This window comes from Rhagoletis pomonella, unplaced genomic scaffold, assembly GCF_013731165.1.
Source record: "Rhagoletis pomonella isolate Grant_MI unplaced genomic scaffold, Rhpom_1.0 Rhpom_scaffold_00001, whole genome shotgun sequence".
In the NCBI taxonomy this organism is placed as follows: domain Eukaryota; kingdom Metazoa; phylum Arthropoda; class Insecta; order Diptera; family Tephritidae; genus Rhagoletis; species Rhagoletis pomonella.
Window position 1 is genome coordinate 24,828,214 of NW_023458555.1, and position 18,637 is coordinate 24,846,850.

The 18,637-nt window shown below is 36.2% G+C and overlaps 2 protein-coding genes across 2 annotated transcripts in view; both read right to left on the bottom strand.

Annotated features, from left to right (window-relative positions):
* LOC118741429 (neuroligin-4, X-linked-like) overlaps positions 1–7,797 on the bottom strand; it is a 130,922-nt gene extending 123,125 nt beyond the window's left edge. The window contains exon 1 of the mRNA XM_036473436.1: positions 7,770–7,797. Coding sequence (XP_036329329.1) covers positions 7,770–7,797 — 28 coding nt within the window. The remainder of the gene's footprint in view (positions 1–7,769) is intronic.
* An 843-nt stretch (positions 7,798–8,640) lies between these two features.
* The window catches only part of LOC118741513 (neuroligin 4-like), a 74,202-nt gene continuing 64,205 nt past the window's right edge, over positions 8,641–18,637 (bottom strand). The window contains exons 3-6 of the mRNA XM_036473544.1: positions 17,697–17,942; positions 9,614–9,811; positions 9,159–9,545; positions 8,641–8,777 (exon numbers count right to left, since the gene is read on the bottom strand). Of these exons, the coding sequence (XP_036329437.1) occupies positions 8,641–8,777; positions 9,159–9,545; positions 9,614–9,811; positions 17,697–17,942 (968 nt within the window). The remainder of the gene's footprint in view (positions 8,778–9,158; positions 9,546–9,613; positions 9,812–17,696; positions 17,943–18,637) is intronic.

The window sequence follows — 18,637 nt, forward strand, 5'->3', positions numbered from 1 at the left end:
AATTGTAAAGCAAATGAAATCAGGAAAATTGTCATTTTTGTGCACTTCGCGAAGGACAAGAGCTCGTACACGCAGAAATTCTTTTCTCAATGCAATTTTCGCGTGGATGTGGTGGGTATATCGATGGTTCTCTGCATTAAAGACCCAACTCAAATTATAACAATTATTGCTTATTCTTTGCAATAAATCTACATAGATGTAAAATGTATAGTCAAGTTATGACTATTTTATTAATATTTAGTAGGGTTTAGACTTAAAAAGTTATTTCGTTTAAACAATGAATAACTATTATTAAATTATTAAACAAAAATATGTCCACTTATGTTATTGAACAACGATGCGATACGAAAAATTTCTTGATTTCCTATACAAGCATTCCTGACCTATCGACAGTTTTCGACCTATGACAATATTCACGATAAACACTAGAATCACCCGCAGCGATGCGGATGCGGCAGCAACTGAGACATATGCTACTGTTCAGTATTAGGGGTTGCCAACTTCGACTTCCCTGCCCGATTGGTAGCAGGTAAACATATGTCGGTGATCCGCAGAAAAATTAGGTTGTTTTCATCAATCAAATCCATCTATATAGATAACTTAATTGCATGAAATTTTGAGTTGTGTCGTTATTGTAGAGCATCGCCGATATGTATCCATGTATAAGTCACTTAACCCTAATCGGTTAATTTTTTTTTAGGATGAGAAAAAAAGTTGTGAGTTAATTTGAGGCTTTCGGCTAGTTACTGTTAGTAATTTTAAGATTTTAAAATCAAAAGAGAGAGAGAGAGAGAGAATGAAAATAATCTGCGCTCACTGCAGAATATGATCTCCTCATTTCCTTCCTGGCTTTTAATATTTGCTTCGTTTTCAAAGGTGAAATTCTTCGGAAATTATATTGAAGCAAAAATATATCGTCAGATTTTTTCAGGATAGATAATAAAATGGATGGTTCATGATATTTGGGTTTAGCGAACATTTTCAAGTTTTTAGCGAGATTTCTTTTTTCAAGACCGCTCAAAATCTTTTCTGTATTTTTCGGAATTCTTTACGCTTGACTTCTCAAGAACTTTTGCGTTTTTATTTAAGTGATCTCCAAACATTTTTTATATCTTTCGGGAACTTTCGAAACTCTTCGCGACTTGCTTCGAGTTTTGTTTTTAGAGGTTTCAGGATTTTTAATGGGACCTCAAGGGAAATTTTGTAATTTTTGGTGTTTTACTTTTTGGAATTTTCCTAGAGTAATCGACATTTTTTCTTGTTCTAAATCCTTACCAAATGTCTCATGCTCACGACCAAAAATGACTTTAAAATGCAATAATATTTTTGGGTGAGCTTTGTATGATTAAGGATAATTGTATGGCCCATTTTGCTCATGGAGCGTTTTGTTTTACAATCATTTCTCAAGTCCTTGCAATACATAATAGACTAGCACGAAGATCAGTTGTTAAAAGTTACCTTCTGTTCCAGAGGATATCAGGCAATTTTCGCTTTTATATATGCAGAAAGTAATTGATTTTTCTTGCTCAAAGTAATGAAAGTCAAAGGATAATTAAAGTTCTGATCTCATTACTAAAAAAGTGGATTTAATTGTTTTTTTCACACTTTTTGAACTTTTGACTAGATCTGAAGAAAATTAGTGCTTGAAATACTTTTCTGCCTCATCACTTAACTCTTAGCTATCTAAATCTTCATTGGTCATATACTTCTTTTAGTACACTCCTTTATTATTTCAAGTCATAGGATATTTAAATAGATAAAATTCACAGATGTGAATAAAGGAATATGATGTATAATGTAGACACGATCCCAGATGAATTTGTAAATTGTTTTGAAAATACGTAGGTACAAATCCAACACCAAATTTGCTATTCTTTATATGGTAGTTGCAGTGGTCATCGAAGATCCCATGCTTTCTCTGCCTTGCTCAGCCCATAGCATTACTTGGACGTTATCATGACTTTAGCCTTGACCTACCAGAGATAAAAACCGGCTCGACAGAGGCACCTTTCCCATCAACTGTTCGGGCCATAATTTTATAGTCCTGTATATATGTCGGTTCCCTTATCAGAAACGAGGCAATTTTTTAACTCTCAGAAGGCAACAATTTTCTCTCAGTAATACCGAATCCACACATTTCCCTGCGTGTCATAGAGATTTAAATTTTATATATAGATTTTCCTTCAGCATTGCATTTCGACAGATGCAACAACATTTGACTGCTGCCCGTCCATCTTCAAAAGCAAAGAATATGGCGAATATGACCGAAAGGAAGGATGCAGTAAGTGCAAGTTGCTTTCCTTTAGCATTTCTTTTGAAATTTACGAATATGTAAAATATACATACATACTGCTTCGGTAGTCATAAATCTTATTTTAACGTTTTCGTAATTGCATTTTATTATTATGGTGGATAAGTAATTTCGAAGGAAAAGTAGCGAAGCACAAGTTGACTTTTACAATACAGGCGCATTAGGAACGGTGCATTTTAAGGGCATCAACTGTGGCATGAAGTTTAAGACTTTTTATAGAGAATTAAAAAGGCTTATTTCGCACACGCCAAATTGTAGAAATTTTAAAACCGATTCTCCAAATCGAGTTCATGATTTACTTGAGAGTGCTATAACGCACACAAAGCCTGACTTTTAGTCCTTAAGGTATTCCCGCGCACATGCACGAATGTTGAGCAACTGACCATCCACGGAAGCTAACGTTTCACTGAAGATTGAAGGTTGTTCGCCATCGCTATTGCAACTTGCTAAATTTTTTTATAATTTTTTGATTTTTTTTTTAAATTTTGCACAATTGAAAGTCCTATATTTTCTTTTCAGCGAATGAATCATTTTATGTTTTTATAGCTAAATAATGTGTTTTTGATTTGGGAAACTAATATTTTTCAAAGTCCGTTGGCGGCATATGTGGAAATTCCAATATAAATACATATAAGGAAAAATCCGTATAACTAGCAGAAGATAAAATATTGCTTGAGGTTACTCATACGCCCTGCCGACGGACGCGAAACAATGGCCCTCTGCTATAACGAAGTATGTAAGTTTTTTTTACCAAGTCAGAACTGGATTTAACATCAGTTTTGTTTCTATTGTTACATCTGGTTCAAGAAATAAATTCTAAGTTATTCCATTTTTTTTAGGAAAATTCTAAGTGTGCAGTTTTATAGCCCATTCAATTTTAGTATAATAAAATACAAGCTTGAAGTTGCTTTTTAGAATTTTTTTGGAGGATGGTGTTATTATATTATTTTATATATGATTTTCTTCCATATAAAAAAAAAAGGTCGAATAGGAAGAACCTGAAAGAAATTTCCAAAAATCAACACGATTTTCTACCAACTTCAAACTTGCACTTTGCAAAACTGTATACTTATTTATAACTTTTTTTAAATCAGAATTGAACATTTAAAAACTTTTGAATTTTCCTGAGCATTGCACAAAATGTTAAGTTTTATTTTTATGTTTTTTTTTATTGTAGTATGAACTATATTTTTATAAAAAAATTATCAAAAAGAAATTAGAATAATAAAATTTGCATATATTGCGAAAAATCTGTGCCAATACTTTTGTTCGTCACTATATGTTGATATATTACAATAAAGTATTACTTCCACTTTCGCTGAAAGACGAATGTATGATCGAAGAATAAGTGGTTAGAGTTGTGTACTTCCACTCCGTAGTGCCTAGGCTCGATATCTGGTCCGAGTAACAGCTAAAATTATAAACAATTTTTCATAAGAGTGGTCGCCTTTTTTCAGGTAAAGCCAAACCTCCGAGTGTGTTACTGCGTTGAAAATAGCTTCCCATAAAATCCATCTGCCATTTGGAGCCGGCGAAAAACTGTAGGTTCGTTCAATTGCGTAATAACACCGAGACGCACGCCACAAATAAGTACTATTTATTATATTATATTTGGTGTTTTTAATATGAATCAGTTAATTGCTAAAGGGAATAAGTCAGCATTTTACCGATGTGAAGAATTTAATACAAATGAACGGATCTTCTATAAACGAACCGAACTGCATCAAAATTGTCATCTCGAAAAAATGCTGGCTTATTCCTTTTGGTAATTAGAATAAATACGAGGAATGTAAGATCCCAAGATCGCGGTCTTTCTTAGGTCCCAAAAATCACAGGATTCTTGGAAAATAATCCCGGTATTTTCGAAATTTGTAACTTTCACTGACGGCAATAATATAAACTCCCTTCTTGATCAGTATTGGCTATATTTCTTTTTTATTTAATAATTAATGTTTTTATAAATGTATATCTCACTATACATATAATACCGCGCGATAATAAATTCTACACTCAAAAATCAATATATTCACTCTGATATCAAGAATTCAAAAATGATTTGAAAAATTCAGTCAAATGTACTTAGAGAGGAAGAATGGGTATTAAATTAACGAAAAAATTCTGCAGAATTTAATCAGATTTAATTTTTTGGTGCATAAGGACTGGGAAGTATTCAAAATGTTCTTTTAAAATTTTATGCTTGAAATTTCGCAGTATTTGTTTTTGAAAAAATTTTATGTAACGGACTTGTATAAACTCGATATCATCCTGGAATTTTAGCGTTCTAACTTTATAAGCTTAAAAAATTACCTATTTGTCCTTGTGAATCCACACAAATTTTTTATTTTTTTAATTCTTAGGATTTTTACCGTTGCATTTGGTACCCATATTTTTATACTTCATTGCATAGAATTTTTTAAATAATTTTTGGAATTAATCATATCTTTGAAATCACAAAGTCCCTTAAAATAAATCCTGACGTTAGAGAGTTAAAATCAAAATGCCACTCTAAATACAAAGATAGGTTTCAAAAGTAATTTCTTCGATTCAAATTGTTGAAAAGTAGTGAATATTTAAATTCCGGGACTAACCCCGATATTCCGGGTTGTGATTACGACATCCCGAAAATCCTGCTATCGTAAAAGGCGAAAAAATTAACATCCCTAATATATACCTATGTGTATACATATGTTTCAATATATACATATGTATGGTAAGCGCATGTCACCTCTCTCATTAAATCATCACTACTTGAGTGTGGATTTAATTGCATAATAGCTAGCTTAGTCATATCATTTGATGAAGTCTAATCGAATTAGACGCCCCAATGCTTTCAATTCACATTATCATGCATACACCTAGCCATAAATACGTATCTATGTACATATATAGATGTCTATATCGTGAGTAGCGCGTATATGCTTACATATGTGATCTTAAATCTCATCAGAAGTACGCTTTAGAAAATAACTAAGCAGCTAGTGAAAAAACAGGAAGAAGGGAGTAAGGAATTAATTAAAAGTTTATTAAAAGCAGTTGGTTACTTTACGTTTATGCAAACATATATATATACATGCGCAAATGCATGTGGTTGTGTTGCCATGGTAATGTAGTATGTAGGTGACGAAAGAGATAACCTATCGAAAAATGAATCTAAAAGATACAATTACGCGCTCCTAAGCAGATGATTTGTGGTTGTAGTTTCGTAAAACTTATGGGGGTTTCTGCAAATACATACATACACATATGCATAAATGCTTATTTCGTAGCAGATGTGGGTGCGATGATACATACCTACATACATACGTATATCACTAACAACACACAAGCCACAGTGCGAGGGTGCTGAATGTGATTAATTTGTAATGTCTGAGTGTTACATGTTTCGTTGGAGCTAATGTTGTCACTTCAAAACTATTTAACACTAATTAATAGCAGATTCCACTAATTATGCGCTAATATTAATGTAATTTCAGCTTTGACACAGCTTGCATCCTTGCCCCAATGTACACAAATACCAGGACAACAAGTACACACATTAGCATGTATGAGTGCTCAATGGGAATAGATATCTGTTATATTTATGTATGTATATGAATATTCGTAGAATTGCGTTGTTCTTATATACGTATATATCTCTGGATACCAAGTTGCTTGTTAGTTCGATGAACAACAAGCTGCTTTGCATATATGTTTAGGTTGCTTTCCCAAACATTGAAACATTTTGTGTTTACTTGCCATTGTGTGTACCCGTACAGACTGCTGACATGTATGATTGCATTGCCTTTATGTTAGTTTCTATTAAATATATGCAGGTGTACAAATTGGAGAAAATTACTTTTTATTAGTGAATTTTGCACACCAAAAGCTGCTTTCGAATTAACAATGCACATACTAGTGCTGCTAAAGCAATTAAAAGCTTGAAAGAAATGGGTCACGAAGCTGCTAAACTAAAGGCTGAAGGCGTCGTCAAATGAACTTAAATGCTCTGCAGCTAAGACCTAGAACTTTGACTTTCAGTTCACAGATATTTTGGCTGCAACCTCGAAATGAGACTTAAAATTTTACAACCCAATTCAAATGATAATTCAATGAAATTTTACGCACGAATAGGTTAAGATCTGAATTAAAATAAATACAGCATACTTTTTGAAGAAAGTTGCCACTTTTTTTAAAGTTAAAATCCATTAATTAGTATGGGTGTCAGCAAAAATATATTCCAAAGCGATTTATTTCGAATTAATTATGAAGAGGTTTGCCACCTTTTCAAAAAGATAAATTCAATTTAATTGACACGTTAACTGAAATATTTTTTTGTTATTTTTTGGCCTAAGAACAATTTTTATTTATCAATTTTTTAGAGCTTAAGGCTGTTGTTAATGAAAATTTGTGTTGAAAAATAACAGTAATTTAAAATTTTTATATGGGTATCCAAAAGAGAGGTTACATAAGGAAAAATCAATTAAATTAACAAGTAAGATTAAAAATTGTGTGTGGGAAAAAATCAAAAGCCTTGAGAATGCTTAATGTGGCAAATATTTTTAAAAAGGATTGCCATCACTTTGGAAATTTATAACATATTTAATTTAAAGTTTAAGTTAAGAAATTATTGTAATACTTACGGGTGTCAAATGAGAGGGGATTCAGTAGGCTATATTTCTGAAATAATTCTGAAAGGGCTGTCATCTAGTTTGAAGGGCCAACATCAATTTGATGAACGAGTTAAATGAAATATTTTCTAAGGGTATCAAACGAGAGAGGGGTTAAAGAAGCTCTATTTCAGAAAAACTTTGGCGAAGGTTGCCATTGTGCGATAAATTTAAAATTGAAGCTTTTAAAAAAAATTTCTTTGTCAAAATATTTTTGAAGATGGTTGCAACCAGTTTAGATAATCTACCCCCTCTTAATTAACAAGTTAAAAGAAATGTTTGTAATTATATGAATAACAAACGATAGATCTTTAAGAGAGCTTCATTTGGAAAATTTTTTACGAAGGTTGCCATCTGTTTAGAATTGCAAAATCAATTTAATTAACAAGTTGAACGAAATATTTAAATGTGAGCTCAAGCGCGAAAGTAAGCATTACGTCGAAATATTTCGGAAGAGTGTTGACACCTTTTATGCAAGATTTATTTAATAAAATACTTCGAAAAAGAAAGGGTAAATTTTATAAAATATTTTCAAAGAGGATTTCCGCCAGTTAAATTTAATTAGAAAATAAATAAAAAATTAAAATACAGGTGTTAAAAGGAAGAAGTTGAAGAAAGCTTTTTCGGCAAAATATTTTTGAAAAAGGGTGCCACCTGTTTGAATCTGAGCCTGTATTATCAAACTAAAGTTTTCTTTAAACTCTTTCGTTTCACACTAATATTTCGATACTTCATTTAAATCTTGTATAAGTAAAACAAATTCGGTTTTTTTAAAAGTTGGCAACCCTATTTAAAAGTATTTTTCAACTAACATCTTTTTAGATCTTTTTCGTCTGGCATTGTGATACATATTTCAATTAAATGATCACTTATATTCAAATTGAGTTACTAATACGTGTCAGCTCTCCTAAATACGGTTCAGAAGTAAATTATTTTCAAACTCATTTCGATTGATGCCCCCCATTTTGACAATCCGTTTAACTCATTAAATAATTTGAATAAAATTTTTTTCAACAGGTGGCAACCTTTTTCAGGCAACGGTACAATGGCTTCTTTTACCCTGTAGTTGCAAATTTCTACCATGTTTTCAATTTTTCTAGAAGCAAAATCTGGATTTACATACGAAGACTACGTAAATGAGCTTATCAATGAAACAGAACAAAAACAAATAAAATGAGAGGGCCTCTGTTTAAATCAGCAAGAACCATATTAAAATATATTTAACGTTTAACAAATTAACAACATATTTAATTTTAAAAGAATACATTAACATGTACTTAAATAAATGAACTGCAATGGAACTTTGACTGCTTTGTTGTCGGTTGTATGACACCTACATATGTACATTGTGCGATAATGTCACTTTAATGTCACCAAAGACCATTGCATCTTGATACTGTCAGTTGAAAGTCACCAAGGTCTATTGCAGGAAAAAGTCATGCAGAGGACATCAACCACTAAAGCATCATTTCTATGAAACAGTCATGAACGACTTCTATATAAACGGAGCCCAAAGTCATTTAAGACGTAACATGGCCGTAAAAGATACTTAAGTGACTAATGTATGACATTCGCTACGGGGATGTTATACATATATATGTACGTGTGTAAGACCGGTAGGTTACCTATACAACTTTTAACACCTACTTTAATTTTTGCGTATTTACAAACGTGGACAAACACTTATTCCCCAAGCACCAAATTATTTCCTTCTTGCCCTACGTAAATAACCCAATCAAACATACGCAAATATTGGTAAATAAATCCGTCGCAGTTTACATACCTTGACAACTTGTTAATGGCTGTTTTCCTCATTAATACTGAATTAATTGAGATCACGAGCAAACCGAAGCCGACGCCGGTGGAGTTGGAGATGGCATTAAATGCATATCCGCGTATCCGCAGCGACAGTAATCAGAGACATCGGATGCAGCAAAGGCGATAATGTGTTGTAATTCCGGTAATACATTTTGAATGTAAAACGAAGGCAGCCACAAGACGAGATGAGCCAGACGTGACGAAACCAAGTAAAGCATTAAATTCATGAAAAAAGGGAATTGAAAGCAGACATACACGCGAAGTAAATCGGAAATTAATTACGAAATTTTATAATTGAAATTTATTTCATAAAAACAAATTTCTTCCGCTCACCACTTTATGTACATAGCTTTACACACATTACAACAATCACCGCTACTTACCAATATTCTCCAGCTGTCCTGGTGTACCCCAGCCACCCGCAGCTGCAATGCCCGCACCACCACCGAGGCCACCACTCCCAGCAGTCGAGGCTTGAGCTTGTGCAGCCGCTGAGCCAGGCGCTGGCGGCACATAGTCGCCGCCATCGATTACTACGCCATCAATGCTCGGTCCAAAGGCAAAACCGAATTCTGGCTGACGTATTGGTACGCCCAGCAGTTGCTCCAGCGTCTTATCCCGCAGACATTTCATGAGATGTGCATGCGGCAGGTCGGGCGCACAATTCACATGATGTGCAACAATGGCTGCATATTTGGCGGGATTGCTGACTAGTGACCAAGGCGCCAGCCCGGAGCCGGACATGAGTATGGCGCGATTGAAGAGCAAACCTGCGGAAAGTAAATTTATTACGTTGAATGCACATATTTGGTAATTGTTGCTATTATTCGCTTTGTACCTTCCGGCACCGCCAGCGATGAGATGAGAAAATGCACACACGCGGCACCCGTGCCATGACCGGCCAGTGTAATACTTTGCGGATCACCACCAAAGGCAGCGATGTTCTCCTTCAACCAGTGCAGCGCAGCAATAATGTCCATTAGGCCATAGTTGGCTGGCAGTTTTGAGTAACGATCTGTGTTTGCGTTTAGGAAACCTATGGTGAGAGAAAAAAAAATTGCTTAACACTTTTCTATTAGGTGTTTGAAATCAATTAGAAAAAGTCGAAAAATTCTTTGTAGAGTTATTCTCTTCTATGTATGTAGGTATCATATATTTCAAATATAAACCCAACGACTAAAAATAAGGTTGATTTTAAAACATACTTGAAAAAAGGCACCCATGCCCTGTGTCTCTAATCAGTTTTAAATTTATCAGACTTTTAAAATTTGAAATATCACAACTTTGTTTGAAAAATTTTCAGTTTTAAATTTTAGCAGTCCAATAAATTTTAAAATTGATTGGTGAAACCGGGCATCGGAATTATAAAATTAATTTTATATCTTTGAATGCTCTTGTACACTTTTTTAACTCATACGTACTGGCCAAACATGGTAAAACACGTTTTTAGTTTTTCTCTCTGACATTAGCATTTTGAAAGAGATGATTTGATTCAAAAAATTATTTAACCCTACGACTACTGGTGACTTGAAATGCGTTCAACCATACGTTGTGGTCTGACACATCGCAAGGTATTGTATACGTGGGACTAACAAAACAAAGTCTTTGGTGTTACAACGCTTACTAAATGAGGCGACTCCCTGCAAGCCGGGCACTGATTGGGCACATCTGCATTTATCCCACTCAGGTAGCAGTTTAGCCGGCTGCAGTAGCCAGAGCGTTAGGGCTATGGTGATGCAAGTCTCCCGAGGTAGATGGAGTTCTGTCTTGTCCAAATCCAGGTGGCTGTATTCCTTAAACGGCATTAACCCGTCGACCGTTGGTGTATACCGACTCCCTTCGAATGGCGTTTATGACCTGTCGCTAAGCTGTAGGGTTGCTTTATGAACCTCCGGACTTCGTCTGACGTGTCTAGGAGAGGGCTCTGCGGAAAGCAGGTGTCCGTTAGGGTTCCCGCGTTAGGGTTCGGCCGATTTGAGGAAGACGGGGCATATTGAGATACATTTTCTTGGAATTCTACTAAAGTAGATGGAGGATAAATGGCAAAAAAAAATTCATATTAGGTATTGAATTGGGTTTCTTTAGCTTGGTCTAACCACAACCAGGAAAAAAACACATATTGCACAAAAGCTGCTTTTTACACCGAAACAAAGCTAGCACTATCGTCCTATACTAAATATAATCGTATCCCTTGAAGGAACTTATTAAAGTCATGAGACAGTTTGCCAAAAAATGTTGAGGAACCCAAAAACTTTTAGTGAAATTTTTCAAAATGGTCTGTAAGACCACAAGGCTAGTCGTAGGGTTAAAAATGCAATTCATTATAGGATAACAATATGGACACGAAATGAAAGAGAAAATTCTGTAGAATTAAAAAAATAATTTTTTTTTTTTGGCTCACAAGGATGAATACGTATTGAATACGCCCTTTTAATTATGCCGATGACGATTGCAGGTTACATTGACATCATCGGTAATGAGAACCGCAGAGCCTCTATTGCTTTTTCCAAGTTAGATAAGGAAGCAAGCGACTGTGCCTTGTGGTCAAGGAGGAGTATCTCCTGTCATCAAACAAACCGTAGGCACATGCGTGTTGTGGCACTCACATCACTGTTGACAGTTATAATTTTGAGAAAGTAGAGAATTTCATTTGCTTGGGAACCAGCATTAACACCGACAATAATGTCAGCATCGAAATCCTACACAGAATCATTCTGGCCAACAAGTGATACTTTGGACTGAGTAGGTAATTAAGGAGTAAAGTCCTCTCTCGCCATACGAAAACCACGCTCTATAAGTCACTCATCGTGCCCGTGCTGGCATATGGCGCAGAAGCATGGACAATGACAACATCCGATGAGGCGGCTCTTGGAGTAATCGAGAGAAAGATTCTGCGAAAGGTTTACGGACCTTTATACGTTTTCGATGGCGAATAGCAGACGATGGAACGATGAGCTGTATGAGTATACAACGATGTGGACATAGTGCAGCGAATTAAAATACAGCGGCTCCGCTGGCTTGGCCATGTCGTTCGAATAGACACCGATGCTCCAGCTTTGAAAGTATGCAACTCGGAACCCGCTGGTGGTAGCAGAGGAAGAGGGAGGCCCCCACTGTTATGTAAAGGCCAAGTGGAGTCACGCCAATTGGCGTCAGTTGACACAGAAAAGAAACGACTGGCGTGCTTTGTTGAACTCGGTCAAAATCACTTAGGCGATTACGGAGCTAAAGCAGAAAAAGGATAATTCCCTAAATTCAAAAGGAATGTAATTTGTTAATAGGTGGCAACTGTTCAAACTATACCTTTATTATCTGCAGTGCAAACCCTTTAAATTTCCTACTCATTTTATGAAAACCGAACGAATGATGCAGATCTGATGCCATTACCAAGAAATGAGAAATAATTTAATGCAGCTGCCAAAAGCGCATTATTTCGCAAAGTGCAAAAAGGTAGCACATTTTTTCTTTTCTGTTCTTCAAAGGATAAAACACCATAGTTTTGATTATTTATAAAATAAAAAAACATGTTTTTACTTGATTTTTTTATTCACTTCTGTTGGTCTGACCAAAAAACGTGGTTTGTAGTGCGTCAACTTCAACGGCGGTTTTGCTGCGTATTATTCATTTTATACAAAAATTGGGATCTATCTTTTGTAACAAAACGAGACAAATATGGTCTGAATTTGTCCCAAAGCATGGAGAGAAATTGCTAAATTTATTTTAACATCAAATCGCACTTTTAAAGAAACATACATACATACAAACTTTTTTTTTTTATGTAGGAGTGTCTTTTTGCCTCTTTTTCCTTTAAGAGCTTTCCTTTTTTGATTAAATATACGGGTTTTTGGTGGGGGTGGAGAGCTCTCAGTAGCAATTTTGACACAGGTGGGTGGACTTATGTACCTCCTCAGTACCTCACAGCACAACTCATCTTGCAACGCAACACTTGCATAAAATCCTAGATCTCACTAACCGATCGTGATATTCGTTCATCGCTTAGTCGATAAACATATGAGAACAACATTTTTTATAACGGCACCAACACTTATGCAAAAGATAACCATAGGTCATTGCATCTTTCGAAGGAAAATATTTTGGGGATAATAGCGCACTTATCCGAGTAGATAATACACACATACATACACATATGTCCCGGAAGCACTGTGAGCCAATCGAGTTGGGTGAAAATATGGCCGCCGTGTCATAAATTAGAAGGAGATAAAATAGTTTTTCAAAAAAGTGCACGTCGATTCGTCGTAGGTTACATTTTCAGGGTTAAACTCAATTATTTTTAGAGAAAAAGTTCTGCGACTATACAAGTGAATCATAATATATTTAAGGCAAATTTAATTTAGATGTCAAAAATATGCTACTTATTTATTTAAATTAAGTTCACATACAAGTACTTTCGAAATAACTTTAAAAGTATTATTGCAAACATTTTGTAGATATCCACTCGAAAAACTCGCCTCTGGCCGTTGTTTGAGTAACAACAACGCTTTAAGCAAAATATTTGTTAACCATTTTATGCTGTCTGGCTATGAAATGTTTAAATTGTCATATGGCAAATGCATGCCTAGAATCTATTAAATGTACGAGGGTGTGCATATATGTAGGTACATACATATATGCGCATGTTTGCATTTAGGTCAACATCGTGTTGATGCTGTGCGGATGCTCTCACTCATGTTTATCGCATGTTGGATGACTGAAATGCGCTAAAGCTTAAATCATTTACATATGCGGAGCACGTTAGCGTTTGGACTAAGGCTTACGGATGGGCACATAATCCTAAGCGAACATACAAGCGTACATATGCCTCCAAGAGCTTGTGTATATGCACATGTTGTTTTTGTGTGTATGTATGTATCTAGCTGAGTGTATGTTAGAATACCAGGAAATGGCAAATTCTCGCATGCACTTGAATAAAAGCGCATAGACAACTTTTTTGTTTTCTTTTTTTTGTTTTTGTATCGCCTATGCTCCCACAAACATGCAGCATTTCAAGTAAACAAGTGCATATTTGGCTTTGTCGCTAGCACTTGCCACTTGCCACACACGACGCGCGCGATGTGCAAATTTTATTTTAGCAAATCTGTGCTGTACAGGTGTAAAAAAATAAATATGTACCTATACATTTAGGAGATTTTTTCCGCACTCCTTTTGTTTGTGCATAGGGTACACATTTAGAGCTGCAACTATGCAGTGGTACATACATATATATGTATGTGTGTGCATGTAGCTGCTGCATTTAGTAGTTGCTACTTTGAATGCTGCTTGCATTTTCGATGCGACAAATTCGCTTGCAGCGGCTTAACTGGCAACCGTGTTTTAGCATGCAAGGCATACTTGCCACCCTTTTTGTTGGCCACTAGTGCGCCCACGTTTACACTTCCATTCCCTTCAATACGACCTTCTAAAACCGAAATTCAGTTGAATTTTTTAAATGAAAAATTTCATTTACTTTTATAGCCAACATTCGCATTTGTGCGCATAGCAGGCGGAAACAATTTGAATTGCTATTCTGCTACATATGTATGTGTGTGTGCAGTGCAAACGACCAGTTTGGTTCGTTGGTTGTTTGGTCGGTTGGTTGGTTGGTTCGTTGGTCGGTTGATTGTGTGGTGCGGTGCCTCATGAAAAATTCATAAAAGCAAAAGTTGCATTTATAAATTCAAACAGCAGCTACACGCTAACAGCAGCCGCAATAGTGGCAATGCAACATTACCAACTTACACCCGCAACCAACTTACACCCGCAACCAACGCACTTACTGCTAACGATAGCAACACCAAAGGTTTTGCTTTGCATTGCTCGCAAGCAAATTTCGTATGCAAATTAGGAAACAAATGAATATTACGTAGAGCTACATGCGAAGCTGAATAGTAGTAAAAGTTTCAATTTTTTCGAGCGGCTATTCACATGTAAATACATACATACATGCAATCGCATATGTCTGCTCGCATAGGGGTACATACATATGTATGTATATGTAAACGTACATATGTACTTTTAGTTACATTAACACTGTTTCACTGTGTCATTGCAATCTGTGCGCTAATTGTGCTTTTTAATAAAGTGCGCACTGCATATAGCACATTTGCATAAATTTTTGAGTGCAGTCACCCCCCCGAGCAGGCGTAGATACTTAAAGTACACATTTTGTTGCATGCCAGGAACAATTTTATTAGTAGTGAGCGTTGTAAAATTTATGATTGGTCGCTCATTTGAATTTTATTTCGTATTTGGCTTAATTTTCAAATATTTCATTTAATTAGCGTTTTATTTGTATTTCGTGGTCTAATTTTAAATGTATAGGGCTAATGCAAATGCGCTTAAATATTACATTTTCTAAAAAATATATTGATATTTGAAAAATTTTAATCCCAGGAAAAATCTCAATTGGGCTACCTTCTGGGGGTTGTACCTCATTCTCCGGCCTTCTGGACTATCGTCAACTGGCATGGGCGATAAATTCGTCTCCGCGAACCAATGGCATTATACATGTGCACCTGGAAAAAGCTGTAGAGGTGTCGTGTAATTGACTGGCTCCTAAATATATGGCTCCCTAAAGACTTCAGGCCAATAAGTCGGCCTTCGTTTTTACTGAAAACCCTGAAGAGACTGATTGACCTGCACTTCATAATGGGGATTCCTTGTGACTGTTTTTCAAGAGTTCAACATGCTCGTTATAAAATAGGGGTCTCCTTCGACATCGAGTGGTCTTCAAGAAGGTTATTCTGGAGATAATAATAAGCTCACTGCACAAGCGGAGCGTTGGAACCAACCTATTGGAACTCATTTAGCGCTTACTTCGTGACAAAACTGTCCTGACGGGGTGGGGGAGCGCATGCACTCAGCGTAGAGTTAATAGGGGTACTCCGAAAGAAAGTGGTTTCTTCCTCCTCTTCGGGATTGCTGTTTTAAATGAACTTCTCAAGGAATTGGAGAAACTCGGCTGCCGGTTGATCGTATATGCGACCTTTTTCATCTCAAGGCTACCTGAGTTTGGTAAGTAGATAGGCGTCCAACTTCGTCCTAGCAGTCAACTCTGTAAGACGGAACAGGTCTTATTTAGTAGGATGTACAAGGGCACCGGTGTAGCTCTTCCCGCGATTGGGGCTGTTCATCTGTAACTCTCCGATAGGTCAAACACTGAGGTCTGATACTGGATAGGAAGCTGTAGTGTAAGCCCAACTTTGATGAAATGGCAAGAAAGCCGTCGGTTGCCTGACACTGAGAGGTGTGATTTCTCAGCCAAGTAACTCATTGGCTCTATGAAACCATAGCTAAACCTATATTTATTTACGGAGCCTTTGTCTGGTGGTTACACTTGCTAAGCAACTGGATCCAGCACAGAGAATTGCTTTGCTGGCAGAAAGCTAGATTTCTGGAGGGCCTTGATTGCGTCCTTGAACAAACAGATTACTGCATCTCCGTAATGGCTTCCAGAAGCGCCGTCCCTTCCTACATTTCCTCAAGTGAAGGAAGGGAGCGGTGAGCTTTTTCACGGACGGATAAAAACTTGGAGGCAGGGTTAATGGAGGTGTTTTTTGCCGAGAGCTATCAATAAAAAACCATGTTTAGGTTCCAGTCGCATTTGAGTACCAAGTAACAGTGGAATAGCAGGAAAGTGCGTGGCTGAAGACTTGGTAAGGCAGCTGGGGACAGCTCTGTCGTGCCGCGGTTCACTCTTGTTCGCAGTTGGACGGTTGGTTTTCATCTAAGCTCATCGAGCGCTGGGCTCAAACCAAGATACAAATGCGCAATTGCAAGATCTGCCTTGTTAATGGAGCTTCTTATGCTTGCAACGCCTCAGCTCCCGCTCTTGGAGGGGGTTCTGGTGACCCATTGTGTGACTGGAATTCAGTTTATGACTAACTCTGACGAGCTCTCAGGCATTGAGATAAGCGTATTCGTTATTAGGTGATTGCTCGCACAATTTCTCTGACTATACTGATGTTCTCCATATAGCTTTCATGGTATCACAAAGCCAATCTCTTAATTATTCAATTGCATCCCTTATCTGGGGCAACCAATAATTTAACTTAGCCTAATCTATTTTTAGATTATCAAACAATTTTCTACTACAAATGTGACGCATTTTCAGATGCTTCATCAAATATTCAATAACAGCATCCCTAAAGGTGTCTCCAATTGGTCCTCACGGGGCTCGCAACCGGCCAAATCTAACCATTAGTTATGAGAAGATGAATTCGGACGTTTTGGCACCAAATTAGTGAAATGCAAAAATGTAATAAAAGCTCAGTGCGAGCCTTAAGAAATTGTTGTTTTGGTTTCGTCTACCGGCAGAATTTGGTAACTTTTATGTATAAGAATATTCAGGCAGGTTCTGTAACTCAGTACCGAGCGAATTTTAATCCCATTAAAAATTAGTTCAAGGTGACTTTGGTTGAAATCGCACAACCTGCCGAATTGGTTCGATTCACAAACCTAAATAACTTCCCAACTGGTATGGCTTTCATCGCCGATGGACTAATAAGAACTAGAGGTAGTCAGATTCCCCTAAAAAGGGTTCCATAAAAATTACAGAAAGACTTTTCGGGCATTCGATAGAGGCTATTCATTATATTGTCATTTTGTATGATAATTGTAGGCTAATAGAACAGAAGCGATCCATGTCGCTTTTGTGAGTCAGCCAAAGATACATCATTGCACCTCCTCCTGGAGTTTGTGGCCGTGGAGAAATAAGAGCTACATACGACATCAATGACCGGAGATCTATTCTAAAAACTATAGCACCTTTATGGCTGGATGAAATTTTGTGATGAGTTGAGGGCACAGTAGACACAATTTGTGTATGTTTATCGACTCGGTTATACCTAGCACCCTTAGCATCAATACCATTGTAACGGTCTCAAGGCAGACAATTTAAAGATTTTAACTTTAATTATACGAACCTAATATGCCCAGGCGATAGTTAATTGTAACGACGAGTATTTGACCAAAGCTTGCCAATACTGAGCCATCGTATGGATTGCCGCTATTCCATTCATATGATTCGCCATGTACAAATACGAGCACCGGGTATTTGGTTTGTCCGCCACCACTGCCACCGCCACTCCCACTACTACTACTACCGCTATTACTGCTGCCACTGTTGCTCGAGCTGCTGCTGCCACCACTGGAGGAATCACGTGAAGCAACTGTAAATATAAAGAGAGAAGTGTGCGCAAAATAAGAGATTAAAAATTAATTTTTCATTTAAATTCGAGTTTAAACTTTTTGTTATCAAAATATTTGTATGCGGTGTTATGACTGTAACTAATTTAAATTTTTTTTCGCATTCAAGATAATTACACAAAGCAAATATGTAGTATGTATGTATTATAAATTTCATAAAGAAATTGTGATATATTCGTATGCGTAAATTTTACACATTCACACCGCAAAAAATACCTACGCAGAAATGCGTTTACTTTAAATAAATTCTCATTTTTAGCCACACAAACACATCGCTCTTTTTAATTACCTATTATGAAAACACAAATGCTAAAAAAAGAGTTCCACATTTTCAATAAAATTTGGAAGGTTAAAATTTGCATAAAATATATGACACTGAAATTAAAGATTTTCAAGGTTAGTTTTTAATGCGCAATTTTCCTTTTGCTTCATAAAACGATGCGCCTACCTATAATTCGATGAAATCATAATTATATAACCAATCAAAACGTGAATTTTAAATTTTTAGTTAATTTCGGTTTTTTGCATTTCAACGACGATGTTAGATAGGGCCTCTCTATACTAAGGTAACGATAGGTACATTCTAAAAAGGCAATATTTAGCTGTTGTTAATAAGAATATTTTATTAACAAAAATGTTCTAAAATTTATGGATACGG